This window comes from Tasmannia lanceolata, unplaced genomic scaffold (assembly GCF_043159265.1).
Source record: "Tasmannia lanceolata isolate RefF3 unplaced genomic scaffold, GAP_Taslan_0.1 ptg000008l, whole genome shotgun sequence".
In the NCBI taxonomy this organism is placed as follows: domain Eukaryota; kingdom Viridiplantae; phylum Streptophyta; class Magnoliopsida; order Canellales; family Winteraceae; genus Tasmannia; species Tasmannia lanceolata.
In genome coordinates this window covers 57,960,275-57,975,417 of record NW_027518685.1, presented here as the reverse complement: position 1 = coordinate 57,975,417, position 15,143 = coordinate 57,960,275, and the positions used below count along the sequence as shown (strand labels likewise).

At 39.9% G+C, this 15,143-nt stretch overlaps 1 protein-coding gene across 1 annotated transcript; it reads left to right on the top strand.

Annotated features, from left to right (window-relative positions):
- Positions 1–11,308: 11,308 nt before the first annotated feature.
- LOC143883092 (uncharacterized) lies at positions 11,309–13,972 on the top strand. Its single transcript, XM_077386455.1, has 5 exons — positions 11,309–11,395; positions 11,453–11,990; positions 12,072–12,348; positions 12,490–13,105; positions 13,175–13,972. The coding sequence occupies exons 1-5, from the start codon at positions 11,309–11,311 to the stop codon at positions 13,970–13,972; spliced, it is 2,316 nt and encodes a 771-aa protein (XP_077242570.1).
- Positions 13,973–15,143: the final 1,171 nt, after the last annotated feature.

Below are 15,143 nucleotides of genomic sequence, written 5' to 3'. Positions count from 1 at the left end.
TAAAACCACCATATTAAGGTGCTTCATTTTAGGAAAGAGATATCTACAAAAAAGATCGCTTCACCTTCCTATTGCATCATTTCGTCTTTTTTTTAATTCTTACGAAGGACGATTCACATCTCCATCTCTCTCTCCCTCAATATTTTTGGGAAAAGGAGAGTCCTGAAAATCTGTAATACGTCCATCCTCCAAAAAAACTGCGATAAAAATATGCCCGAAAAGGAGAGTCCTGAAAATTTGATGAAAATATGACCAATACACATGATCTTCATTGATTCCAAGATCTTCGCTGAAAACCTAGTCTTTTCATTTTCCTTGCCCTCTTTAAGCAACTTAGAGCTCCCTCAAGCCCTTGCCCTCTTCTCTTATTTCTGGCAACACGTTGCCAACTCCCTTCTGGCAACACGTTGCCAACTCCCTTCTGGCAACAAGTCCTATGATTTCTTCTATATTTCTCTCTTTCAATTCTTTTATAGACTATATGAATTGTTATTTTCGTTCTTCTATTTTGGGTTTCTCCCTCTATTGTACTCCCTTTTCCCGTTTTGGTTTTTTTTCTTTCTATTACATGATTTTTTTCTTTTGTTGCTTCGTTTGGTTCCCTACAGGAGAACTGAAGATTGGGTTAGCTCCACTACGGGATCAGCCATTCCAAAGGTAGAACCTTTGATATAGAAAATCATGAAATCAAGCTAATGTTTTCTTAGTTGTTGTTCATTTAGAGCCATTTTAATGCCAACCTAGATTATTTACGGCCTGAGATTTAACAACAATGCATGCTTTTCCTTAGAGCCATTTTCATAGAGACCTCCCAAAAAAGATATTTTAAAGCACATATTCTGCAAGTAAGTTGGCTTTTTTTTCTTATTTTTTTGTGGTTTGTCGAGACTCGAGATAAGGTTTGATTTCTACATATTTTTGGTGTGCTTACATGGCTTTCTGGGAGTTAATTCTAGACATCATGTTATTACTGTTGCCTATATGGGATTTTCTGTTTGCCATCCATCCAGGTAAGAATATGCCACTGAGCTTTAAGTTGTACACGAAAGAGAAGCGTATCAATTCACAAGATTCAAGCTACACATTAGAATCCATTAGATTTTATGTATTTCAAGTTTTATTTTATTGAATTTTCTGAATTAATTTGATTTTTGTCCACTATCTCTTTCTCGCCTTGTGCATCGCACAAGTCTGCAACTAGTTCTATGAGTATTAGAGAATAAAATCAGATCAAGATCTAATCTCCTCATATTTGATTTGATTGGGCTATATTGAGTAGTTGAGTTAGATTAGGAAAGTGAATTAGATTAGGTTTATCTCTCTCCGACTCTCTCTTCTTATCATGATCTCTTTCTATGTTAACCCTATGGGTGTTTTATATAAACACACATTAGGGTTCTTTGTACATCTAAGAAATCCAAGAATAATAGAAATCTTTATTTTCTACATGGTATCAGAGCGGGTCGATCCGACCTCTCGCTGAACACAACCCTTGTGACTCCGTTCTCCTGCGGACGGCTGATCTAGCCGTTCGTCGGGCCCCAATCAATCCGCTGAAAACACAATCCGTCGTCTTTTTTACCATCTTCAATTTCACCACATCATTTTCCTCCATTCATTACAAATCCTTTGTTTTTATCTCCATTTACCTTAGTTACATTAAAGTTGCACTCTTCTCGGACTTCTTCATCTAGCCTAGCCCTACTTGTAGATACATTGTCAAATATTAAATCCGAGCTCAAATTCAAGAAATAATTTGTGGCTACCATGTTAGATTACCACGGTTCTAAGAGGTAAAGTATATTTTGTGCTTATGTTCTTCCTACAGCCTTGAACCATCGGTGCCCTCTCCGCCATAGCACCTCACATCCCTTGCCAGCCACTAGATCTTTGTTGTTGCCATCATAACAACTACTCGCTGTAAATCTTCCGGTGCTACCTTCATAGTCTGCACCACACGTGGTTGTCTGATCCATGTCTACAATCCTTCCACAAGAAGTCAGTGGACCCACGCACCAAGGAGATGGCTATAGAGATACAATGAATTTTTTTAGGGAAGCTTACGGTGCAAACGATGAATAAAGAGAGAGAGAAAGGGCTGGAAATTAGTACTTTCCATTTCAACATCCGCACCACTCTTTCTCCCACAGTTTGGCGACTCTGCTGTGGATTACCTAACTTCATTAAAATTCCAAAGGATAACTCATTTGAATTGATTTTAATTGGCTCATGAAAACTCTATCTTATATCTTATATGCTTGATAGATTAGTTTATATGTTTTATTTTCTCATCACATCATACACAAACTTAATCTAACAAAACCTGAAGGCATCATAGATTGCGCAAACTTATTTCATACACTTATATCACTTGCATCTAAACTCTTGCATCTCACATTCACACACTTCCTATTTTAGGAACGCGGAGTGTTATCTACCATGGTTGACTGGGATTTCATCACCTGGTGCCTCTGTGCTAGAGAAGCATTCCACTCTTCGCCTAGTTCCTTTATTGTGCATAAACGGATCTCTTGTTCACGTGCTGATACGCCGGACACTGGTACAATATATTGAGCACGAATTCGCTCTAAGGGAACTCTTGGCCTTACCCCTAGATTACCCCACACATGTATATAGTTCGAACACGCGTGCACCACGTGTGTGAGCCTAGATTAGGATAACATACCCATCTGTGTCTAGATTAGGCCATAGTCCATCTTTCAATGCCTACGATCGGTCCTTAGGTACACAAACAAAGTCATGAGTCGAGATACTCTCTCCACTCTGCTAGATTAGGATCCGTAGATCCTGATGAAGAAGAAGACGAGGAGGCTCCGGACACTGAGGCCCCTGCGGCGCCCTATGCCTCTTCGGATTTCTCTCAGGGTTTCGCAGCCATGCAGGAGGCCCTTGAGCGATCTATGACCACGCAGTTTGAGCGGCTCACTACCCATGTTGACACAGAGATGTCTACTCGTTTCCAGTCGCTCCCACTCACGTTGACGCCCAGTTCTCTACCCTTTATCAGTACCTCTCCGGTGGTCCGTCGAGTCAGCACCCGGGCAGTTCTTCTTCTTATCCGCCACAACCTCCTCCAGAGCAGTAGATTGATGCAGTTATTTGTTGATGGCTCTCTTTTTGGGTCCGACTCCTTTGCTATATTCGGAGTCTCTTTGTGGATGTTTTGGGCTGTATTAGCTTTATATTTCTATAGCTGCTATATGATGGTTGGATACTTTTTGAGCTTTATATTTCTATAGCTTTATACTTATTGACAGTGAGTGTGCTTGATCAAGGATACCCAGTTTAGGCAGAACAAAATTTGGCTTCATAATTGCCCCCAGTGCAATTAAGATCAAGGATACCCCATTTGAAAATGGCATGAAAGTAGCATCTAAAATGAAACCTGTGTTGCAAACTTCATTCATGGAGAGAAATATATAGAGTAAACAATTTTCTTACTCGCAAATCCAACGCCGGAGCTGTTATATAATCAACCATTTTCTAGGTACAAATTGAAGGATGTCATTATAGGGTATAAAACAGCAAAATTTCTCAAAAAACATATCTACACATAATGCTAGGCCATTCCCATATAACTTCATAATCTTCAGATGAATCCTCACTGGTTGAATTGCGCAGTGGTTCATTGGTCCTTAGACCAGAAGTTTTGGAGCTGCGTTTAGATGACGACCCTCAAACAGTTTCTATCAACGAAATCCAAGTCCCTTCAATTCAAATGATCCCAAAAATACAAAAAAAGAATCGTACTTAAAAGAACAGAGGCAGCCGGGATAGGACGGGCCTGCAATAAAATTTACAAGAATAGTTTAAAGCTGGGGCACGGATTGTATCGAGGATCATAATATAAGAGAAAACACAAGTTAAAAAATTACATACTGGTTTCCCAATGATGCGGAGGCCCGATTGGGACCGCGTTTGGCTGAGGACTTACAATGGGCGGATTCTTGCACGATCTCTTATTATGTCCAAGTTGACCGCAAGTACCGCACTTATGGTGCACTCCTGTTTGCATCCCTCTCTCCGTTCTCACTTTTTTCGGTTGGCCTGGCTGTCGTCTTGATTTTGGCGGCAATACCAATGGCAAAGGATGGGTAGGCTCCGGCCATTGCGATTGGTCTAACGTGGGATAAATTGCTCCATCGTAAGTCCTCCAATACGTATCGGCATGATACCATTCCTCACAGTAACTGTATGGGTCTCGTTGGTCCAGTCTCATGGCTGCTATCGCATGGGAGCACGGCATTCCCATCATTTGGAACAAACGACTGTGGGACCCGATCCCGCGAGAGGGGTGGGGCGCGAGCCGCCACGCTCTCTCTTGGTCTCTCGTACCCATGTGGTTGGCGTGTGCTTTTTATTATTGATTTTAATTACCCAACCAAGCAGGCAGCAACCAAGCCATAGGGTGTGCAAAACAAACGTGCAACCCAGTACCCATAAGGGCAGGGGTAAGTCGCCGAGCCTAGCAAGGTGTGATTTAATTCATCTTTTCCGTGAACTTGGGATCACTAAGGTAATCCAAATTCCACGCAAAAGAGAGTGATAGAGTCGCCACCTAGATTAGGGATCTAGAACCCATAATTGACCAGAAATCTAGACTCGTTACCTAGTTACGAGAATGGAAGGTATGGGGAGTTACCACCACATGCACCATTCCTGCCCAATAATCAGTCTTCAATTCCAAAAGTTAACTCTTTTGAATTTCTTTTAAATAGCTCATTTAACTCTATATTAATGTGCGAACTACATGACATGCATCCTAAGATCTAATTTCAGTGTAATTCCTATACGTGTATCTTGATTTTCTTAATTTGTTTGAATTCAATCTAAGTGAAAGTTCTCCTAAAATTCTAATTTCATGGAAAGTCCTAAGTGATTTAATTATTTTTATGTGTGGAGCCGACTCGTGATTAGTATGCCATCAAGCATCCAAGCTGCCTACGCACCCAAGCCTCACTGGGATCAGAGTTGACGTAGTTCGGTGCACCTAAACTAAGCTACTTATGCCTAACTCATCTAGGACACCAATCTAGACTGAATTGACTGTTTTAACAGTTTAAGAGAAATTATTTAGTTCAAGTTGAAGATTTTATTATCCTAGGACTTCATCTAAGATGCTATATGATCATATCTAAGTGCAAGTTGTCCCTTAGACTAATGCAGGTTAACTTACATCCTAGGTAACTAGACTTGTCCTATGGGAAAAAGGGATAAGTAGTGTAACTAGATCTATGACTCAATTGATAATAATAGCAATCGGTCGTGATGAGGCTGAACTCCCTAACTCTAGGACACCCTAAAACCTAGAATACAACATGACACAAGTGTTCCTAAATGGGACTCTAATGGTTCCTACGATGGGAAGCCGTAATCCAACGGTTCCAAAGACATGGAGTGAGCTAGTTCAATTTGTTGAACTTGATGATTTTTTATTTCAAAAATTTTCGATTCCTAAACATATAAAGAATACCAAAGGCTCTATGGTTCGCAAGCTTCAGCCTTGGATCGCAACCATGGAAGGTAATCTTGCTCTCAACCCTCGTATAATTTAGCACGTAAGTTATAGTATATTATTGCCTGGCATATTTCTCAGGATTTTCGTGGACAGTGGACCTCGGAGTCAATAACATACTATAATTTACGCACTCCAATTATGCTGGATCGAGCGCAATTAGTATACGATTATGGTTACGATCTCCGCATCTAAATTATCCTAGCATGTTATTTTACAATGAAAATCTATTATTCCTAAGATCTCTATTTCAGATGGCTTAGTGATTGAATACATGATGAAAAGTTGGAGTTCTCTGAAAATTTTCAAGGTGCTTTGAATTAATTTGGATTTTTAAATGAATTTATTACAATTGGATCAGATTAATGATTTTACAAATAAGCCTATAGATAATTAATTTATCTGTTCCAGAACCTTTAGGATATGATGTTTTCTTGAAAAATATATTCTGCTTGAATTTTTCATGATTTTAAAGATTGAAATTAGATTTTTAATTGATTTTTCACTTTCGGGTCAGATTGATGACATTACACTAACAAATATAGCCAATTAATTCCAAATCAAACCAAACTTTTACTAGAACATTATCGAACAAAAAGAAAATTATGAGAAAACATTCAGACATTATTTCGATAATTGTCTATTTTTAACAGATATATTCATATTCTGGTAATAGAAATTAAAAATCAATAACAAATATTAAAATATGCCCAAAATTCCTGAGAAATTTACAATATGATTCTTTCTGGTCAGTTCATCTTGCTACCAAATTTCAGCTTTTAAGAAGTTCGTTTAATGATATGTCCTTCATATACATGAAAATCAGTGATTTTATCAAAACAATTCCAGTAAAAATAATAAATAAACTCCAAAACTTTGAAAAGTTTTGTATGATATTTAAACATTAAAAATATCCTGAGGAACAAATTTCAATCAGTTTTGAATTGTTTTGTTATATGAACGAGTTTTAGGACCATCAAAATCCTATTTCCGAGTATTATTTAAACGAAATTTTGAGCCATCAAAACAAATGAAATCTACCGGAATTTTTAGATTTTTGGTGCTATTTTAACCACGTTAAAACTCAGAAAATATAGCTTTGCAAAAAACCCTTGGTTTTAAAACACTCACTTTGTAAAATGATTCAAAAGCCACTAGATATCCCAATCGGTTAAATACCCAATTTTCTCATATAACGATTTCTTTTTTTACCAAAATTGATAATTGAATAAACTGACCCATCAAAATCATGCATGGTAGCTTTTACAGAAATCATGAAGAAAACAAAGAAGAAATGGCCCTAAGCATGCTTTTCTACTTTTGATCTTACAAAGATGAAGGAACCTACCGTTGATCGCGCTCCTTGTCTCTAGGGTGCGTAAATCCGAGGTATACGCTTTGTCGCACCCTTTAATAAGCTTTAGAAAACCCCTTTGATGAAGTTGTGAACCGAAGCTATGTGCGAAGACCTGCAGAAAGATGGATGAAGGAATCGAAGAGATATATGAGAGAGAGATTTGTGAGAGATAGAGATGAGAGAGGGTAGAGTTTAAAGAGATGTGAAAGGTATTTAGAGAGAGAGTTATGAGGGGGCTGTAAGAGAGATGTGAGATTATTAGAGAGGTGAGAGAGCCATGGGGTTATTCGAGCATGAAGAGGCTCCGTTTCACCAACCTAAGGTCGGATGTGAGAGAGAGTCACTCCTAAAAACAATCACTGGCCTTAGAAAGCATGGAATGGAGAGATGAGATAGATAATTGGACCGGTCCTCTAGGGGAAGAGAGAGAGACATCCAAAAGAACTCCTCTTCTTGGCTTTATAATCACAAATGAGACAAAAAGAGAAAAAAGAAAGTCTCCCCCCATCTGACATGCTTGCCATCTTCTTCTTTTTCTTTCCAAAGAGAGTGCTGGCTTAAAACAAGAATCCCCTACCATAATAATAGCAAGAGAGAATACGGTCTTTTTTCTTGAAGAATGAGAGAAATTGCTATTATTTAAAAAGAGATTAGCTTATTAACTGGCGTTTCCAAAAGAGAAAATTGCCGAGATTTAGAAGCTTCTATGTTGGGAAAAAGAAACAAAATTGATTTAAGATCCGAGACCCGAAAATAGAATGCCATAACTTGCTTTTGTTCCAAGCTTCTCTCTTGCCTCTTTTTGAAGGATGGAAAATTGGTATGCCTGGAAAGAAAAAAAAAGAAAAAGAAAAAGGTGGGCGTATTTCCTAAGTGGGGCGCATCTTATATATGTGACCCCACATATGCACGTGTTAATGGCTTTCATATGTTGCCCCCAACAACGACCGAATCACATTTAAGAATGGACTTTTGACTTTTGTTTTAAACATGGGGCCCACTAGCAATGCCGAATGCGCCCGATCCCGGATAAACATGGGTGATGTAGTGTCTCTTTCCTTTCTTTAGAATTCGGATAAACATGCACCACACCTCTCCATGGAAAGGCTATTTAGCATTCATTGTAATGTCAAATTCTTCTCTTGGTATAATCCGTGGGCTCCACCTATTTTCCATAAAAGTCAAGTTTCTAGAAAAACTCTTGTTGCCACCTTTCAATGCATGTACATATGCCTTTTTATCATCTTTTTGAATGGGAAACATTATTATACGTGGTCTTATAGGTTGCATGGGGGGTGTCCTTGTAATATCTTTTGCATGCATGTATGCATGCATATATCTCAACAGATGGTGTCATCATGCATGGGTATTGTTTTTACAATATAGAGCATGAAATGATCCAATCCGTCCACTTGATGAGCTGCAAAATAAATGGGCCGTGCCCCTTAGTTCAATTCCGTGAGTTGATCTAAATTGTTTATTTAGTGGGCCGCGGCACAAGTTGGGCCTGCCCCCTTCTGCACCATTTCCAAAGTATGATCCAAACCGTCCAATTAGATGCTCCTTGTAAAGTCGTGATTACCTCCTAATGATGATCCTAACTATTCATTTGACGGATGACGGATCATGACATAAGTTGGGCGTGCCCTGCTGAACCATTTCCAAATGATAAGTTATGCCTTAAAAATCATTTCCAAGGATTATCCGAATTCTTCAACTTGACGGTCACAACAGAAATTGATTGTCTTCCCAAAAGCTACTCATGGGCTGATCCAAACCATCCATTCGATGGGCGACTATGTAATTTGGGTTACGCCCCCTTAAATTCATTACATACGTTGATCCAAATCGTCCATTTGATGGGCTAAAACGTAAACCGGTTGCGCCCCTCATTGCTTTAGTGGAATGATCCGAACCACAACGTGAATTGATTTGTTCTCCAAATCATTTACATAAGGTGATCCTGATTGCCCAATTAATGGGACCCCAGGATAAATCAAATTGCGCCCCCAAATTAACTTCATATGTAATCCAAACTTTTTAAATCAATATTGCGCCCCCAAATTAACTTCATATGTAATCCAAACTTTTTATTCGGTGGGCCATGGTGTAAGCATAGACTATGCCCCAAAAATGATCTTATATATGATCCGAACCCTTGATCCTGTGGATCACAAAGTAAATTGATGGGATCCCCTACGTCACACTGGATCCGAATAATCTCAGAACTTATCTTTACCGAAACAATTCGTAGGCCCTCTTTATTGACTCAAATCTAATCAAAATGCTCAATATGGGCCCACTAAATGAGTCCATATTCTCTCTTGTTTAGATTCTTGTGAATAACCCTTCTCAACACTTAGCGGGAAAACGCGAAACATGGCTAAAATGACCGAGAAGATTGAGAAAATATAAGAGACGGATATGAAAATGGAAAACACTGGAAAACCGATAGAAAAACACTAACTTTTTTGTTGATTAAAGTGGAGCAAAATGGCGGTGTCTACAGATGCCCCTTTTTGGTAGAGATGACATAGTTGTCGAATACCAAAGCAAAAGTGACAACACTATTTTGCGCAACTTTAATCAGTAGAGGACTCTCTACACAAAATGCACCCTAAATGCAAACACATGCAACCTAACCTAATGCAAGATCCTAGACGAAGTCCTAGAATGTAATAAAAAATCATCTATTCTAAACACCATGAGATGGCAGTTTAGAATAATGGAGAATCGGATTCACTCTGGGTGCAAAAATCTTGCAATCCAGAACAAAAGATGATTATGATGCGGCACCGTTTTCGAACGGGCAATGAAGGAATGGGATACCATTTTCAAACGGATTTTCAGAGGTAAAGGAATACTATTTTTGAACGGTTTCAAAGGAAATGAGACACCATTTTCAAATGGTCTTAGAGAGAATAACAGATGACTTTCAAAAGATTTTTAAAGAAAACGAAGCATCATTTTTTAACAGGCTCAGATAAAATGTGATACCATATTTGTATGGGTTCAAAGGACATGAGATATCATTTTGAATGGATTCAAAAGAATGAGACCTCGTATTTGTACGGGTTCGAAGGGCTAAGAGACCGTATTTGTACGGACTCGATAAGAATGAGACACCGTAGTTGTACGGGCCTAAAGGAAATGAGATATCATAGTTGTATAGGTCCAAAGAGAACAAGACACTGTAGTTATACAAACCCAGAGGAAACGAGACACCAGAATGAGACACCGTATTTGTACGGTTTTCCAAAGAAAATGAGCAACCATATTTGCTGTCTTTGACGTCATGTCCTTCGCAGAGACTCTAGTGCCGCTCCTTTCACCTTGTTGACAATAATAGATCAGATAAATGAGGGGAGAAATCCTGTCCCTACAATGCTAGCTGAAACCTTTTATGGCTTAGACTTTATTGCTAGTAAAAAGGTGCAGGATAACTTTTTCGGCTGTGCCAAGCTGTTATATGTGTGGCTATGTGAGAAACTCACTATCCTTCAGCCACAGAACCGCATTGAGTACACCCTTAAAAGTTTTCATTCCTGGAAGACAAAGATTAAACAATCTCAGTTTAATAAACGGCACCATTGGTTGCAGACCATAGGAGAAAACCAAATCCGTTGGGTGGGTCAATCATGTCCACAAATTGTTACCAGTACTTGCCCATACTCATTTGTCCATCTTATGGGTTTAGAAAAATCATCTTTCTATGCACCTTTGTGTTTCCTTTCTCAGATTATTGGAAGCTTGTGTCCTCCTAAGGTCATCACACCACCTTGTTGTGAAAACCTTACTTCTGATCTCATTACATCCATATTTGCTGCTTGGAGAAACAAAATCACGGAAAGGAGATCCGCTTTCATGTCTAGGCTTCGAAAGGGAGGAGTATTTGGAGAGCCTGCAAGCCGAAGAGCTCGAATTGGTGAACCATGAGGATCTTTGGATCTAGTTTATCATTTCTTTTATTGTTTTCATTTGTTTTACTTGAATATAATCGGAGTCAAAAATTGTAAATCTGATTTCGTTATAGATGAAAATTCAAAGAAAGAAATTTTACTTGATGCATGTTATAGACAGTCAGTAATTCAGAGTTTTATTATTTTTTATGTAACCAATTGCTGGCGTTGTAACCTGTCAATATAATCAATACAAAGGATATTTGTTCTTCTTTTCTCTCTATTGGTGCAAACTATCTTATTTCATTTGTCAATCATTTAATCTAGTTTGTTAACTTCCAACCAGGATTCTGAAAGATAGCAACCATCGCTCCCAAAAAGGACTCCCAAGCTAAACCTACCTGGTCTAGACCTACTTCAGTGTCTAGACTTGTTCGTCACTTTGATTCGCCTGTGTTATCCATAGTACATTTACCTTCTTCACCGGAATCTTCAAATTCCTTTGAAGTAAACCAAATGGCCGATCCAACTGACCTTCTGCTCAGTATGCAAGAGATGATGAAAAACCTCACCCGAGACATGGCGGGGATGAAAGAAGAAATGGCAAACATGAAAACACAGATAAGTGATAAGACTTCCACATCGAGACCCGTACTTCAGCCTCCTCGTGCTACATCTCCGGAAGCGCGTAGACCCGTTATCCAGCCTTTTGAGGTCGATTTAGAAGATGATCAATATGCTGCGGAGTATTGCGCTCCAGGGGTTGATAGAGAAAAAGAAAAGTTTGAAAAAATTGAGAAGGAAATGTCTGAGAAATTCAGTAAAATGGCTCATGAGATGGAGCAGATGAAGGTACAGGGGCCAAAGAAATTTGATGTCTCCGAATTAATACTGTCTTCAACAGTATCTCTGCCGCCCAACTTCAAAGCTCCTGATTATGATAAATATGACGGAACCGGGTGTCCTCGCAATCATATGAGATGGTTTATCATTCTATCCCAGCAGTACGGTTTGAGCCGTGAGCAGATGGCCCAGTTATTCCCGATCTCTCTGACGGGAATTGCGAAGAAATGGTTCCTAAGGCTGAAGCCGGAAGAGGTGAGAACCCTAGAAGACATTTCTGAGAAGCTGATAGAGCAATTCTCAATGGAGGAAGGAATTGAGGTCACAAAGAGGGACCTAAAACAGCTGAAGCAAGGTCCTCAGGAGACCTTTACTTTCTTTATCAGGCGCTGGAGACGCAAATCTGCCCAGCTAAGCCAAAGAATGACTGAATCAGAGCAGATAAAGCTAGTTCTGAAGAGTTTGTCTCCTCAGTATTTCCATTTTCTGGCACCTCAGCATTATCCGAGTTTTGATCATCTAATCAAGACTGATACTCAGACTGAAGATGCCATAGCAAAGGGTCTGAGAGCAAAAGTTTCTACAGAGATCCGAGAAGGGAAAAGACCTATGGTCCAGCCCAAAGAAATTCATGCTGTCAGTTACACCAGGCCAGTGGCCAGAGTTGCTGCAGAGGCTGCAAAAGCGCCAAGGAGAGTTGCGTATGACAGAAAGTTTGATCATCTTCCATATCCTATAATAATGATATTCAAGAGGCTCATGAAAGATAGGAAGATCCGGCTCCCGGATATCAAACCTCCACCCAATCCCTTACCCACATTCTGGAAGATGGACCAGTACTGTGAATATCACAGAGGTCCAGGGCACCTGACTGAGAATTGTTTGGCCTTGAAGCATGCCATCCAGAACATGATTGACAAAAATGAGTTGGCAGTGGAGAGACCAAACGTCACTCAAAACCCACTTCCCAACCATCATGCCATGCCTCCTCCTACTACCAATGCCATCTTTACTGATGAGCCTTCGCTTGATCCTTCAACTCTCATTTGTACCATTACCCCAGAAAAAACCTATGTCATGAAGTTTGATGATGGGGAGCTCGAAGCATTAGAAAGGAGGAAGCCTTATATAATCTCATTTGACGATGATGAATTGGCTGAATCGTCTTCATCTCAGTTTGGTACATTTCAGATTGGCGGTGCTGGAAATACAAAGACAGCTCCATACGTCCTAAGGGCTGAGGATTTTGAAGAAGATGAACTGTTGTTGCTAGATGACTTTTGTGACGAAATGCGTCATATGACCCGAGGTGGGCGTGTATTCAAACCTCCAGAGTTGAGTGTAGAAAATCCGGCAGATGTTGCGCGAAACGCTGAGAACCAGAGACAGAATAAGATCAGTAAGGTCAGCGCCGATGAAGAAGAAGAGAGCTTGTTAAAGCAGTTGAAAAAGACTCAGGCCAATATTTCCGTATGGGGTTTACTCATGGCCTCATCTAAGCACAGAAAATTAGTCCTTCAAGAGCTTAATTCAGCACAGATTTCAGTTGACACTACTCCTGATGAATTTGTGAGCTTGGTTGCCATGACAAGGGTGTCTAAGACCTTGTCTTTTAGTGATGATGATCTGCCTTCTGAGGGCCGAGACCACACCAAATCTTTGAAAATCACAGTAGTTTGTAACAAGAAGACAGTACCAGAGGTGTTGGTTGATAATGGCTCTGCTCTGAATGTATGCCCGTTGAGTACTGCAACAACTCTTGGATTTGGTCCCGCAGACTTCATCCCATCTGAACAGGGTATTCTGGCGTACGATGGCACTCGCCGAGATGTGATCGGAACCCTGGTAACTGAGATACAAATCGGAGGAGAAGACTTCGAAATTGAGTTCCAGGTTTTGGACATCAAAGCCTCATTTCTACTATTGCTTGGCCGCCCTTGGTTGCACAAGTTCGGGGTTGTCCCATCCTCTCTCCATCAAAAGCTAAAGTTTCTTCACAAAAACGGAGTGATGACTGTAAAAGGGGACCCAGACCTTGAAGTAGGACTGATTACTCAAGATCTGACTGTGGAGAAGACTGAGGATCTTAGTTTGACTGGATTCTCGCTAGAGGTGACTGCCATTACCTTCAAGGAAGCTATAAAGGAGGAAATTTGTTTTCTAACCAGTACAAATTCGAATGTCGTCAGGATAATTCGCCGACAGGGGTACGTGCCAGGCGCAGGGCTGGGTAAATATCATCAGGGTTTGACCGACTTCCCTGAGTTCAAAGCATTCAATGGTCTATTTGGGCTGGGGAACAAGCCCTCAAAGAAAGAGGTTAAAGAGATGAAATAGTTGATGCGGAAATGGGCTGAATGTCGCCGAAGAGGGTTAGAATTACCAATGGCGCCAATTAATTTGACTATGAATGGCCGTTTCCGAAAAGAAGGTGCAGATGTCCCTTTCTGTGGTTTTGCCGAAACTTGGTTGGATAAGAGTTCAGGGCAAAGGTTGCCAGGCTTTGAAATTTTCTTCGATTTGCAGCTAGAAGACAATCAGACTGGTATGCAGATTTCAGAAGTTGAGTCAGAAGCTGATTGGGCAGAACATGTAGAGCCGAGCCTTCTGAGTTCATTGTTTCTTGAGGATTCACAGACTATTGCTGTGATTGATCAGAGGACCTCAATTCTGAACCCTACTCACTTAATCACCCCGGCAGAGGAACCATTGACCAACTGGACCTTTCAGGTCATACCTCAGGTTACTTACCTAAACAGTCGTGTCCCTTCAAAAGAGTCTGTTGTCCGTAAGTCCATGTCAGTCTTTGAGTCTGATTCAGAGTCTGTTTATTCTAACGATTCTTTTGATGCAGCTACTATAAAGGTCAAGTCTCCTGAGGTCGATGGTGATTCCTCTTCTTCCAGCGAGATCGAGTCAGATGTTGTTTCTATCGTTGATTCAGATATTATTTCCGTACATAGTTCAGAGTCAATTGACACAGATATCAATATATCTGTTGAGTCTGTAAATTTGTTTCAAGAGTCTATTGTAAAGCCCGATGTAGGTAATTCATCATTTGATGTACTTGATTCAACATTCAATGAAATTAAAGATTCTTCTGTGTACATTCATGTCTCTACTTTTATTTCTAATGTTTCTGCTTCAGAATCTGATAATCTTAATAATAATAATCAAGACTCCCCCCCCTCTGATAAAGATGTCGACGACACTCCCCCTGAAATCAAATACATTATTCAACAGGAGGAGAGTAGCCGAGCAAAACCACTCGAAGAGGAAATTGAAACTGTGAATATATGTGATGAAACCTTTATTCGGGAGATTCAAATTGGCAAAATTTTATCTCCTGAGGAACGCGAAGAATTAATCACCTTACTCAAAGAGTTCAAGGAAGTTTTTGCTTGGTCATATGATGACATGCCGGGATTAAGTGAGGAAATTGTTCAGCATCATTTACCCTTAATCCCTGGTATTAAGCCAAAGAAGCAAAAGCTCTGAAAACTCAAAA

Coding starts and splice junctions, on each gene's coding strand:
- LOC143883092 (XM_077386455.1), top strand. CDS start 11,309: ATGGCCGATCCAACTGACCTTCTGCTCAGTATGCAAGAGATGATGAAA. Junction 11,991..12,071: donor CCTAAAACAGCTGAAGCAAG/GTCCTCAGGAGA, acceptor TGACTGAATCAG/AGCAGATAAAGCTAGTTCTG. Junction 13,106..13,174: donor AGACTCAGGCCAATATTTCC/GTATGGGGTTTA, acceptor AATTCAGCACAG/ATTTCAGTTGACACTACTCC.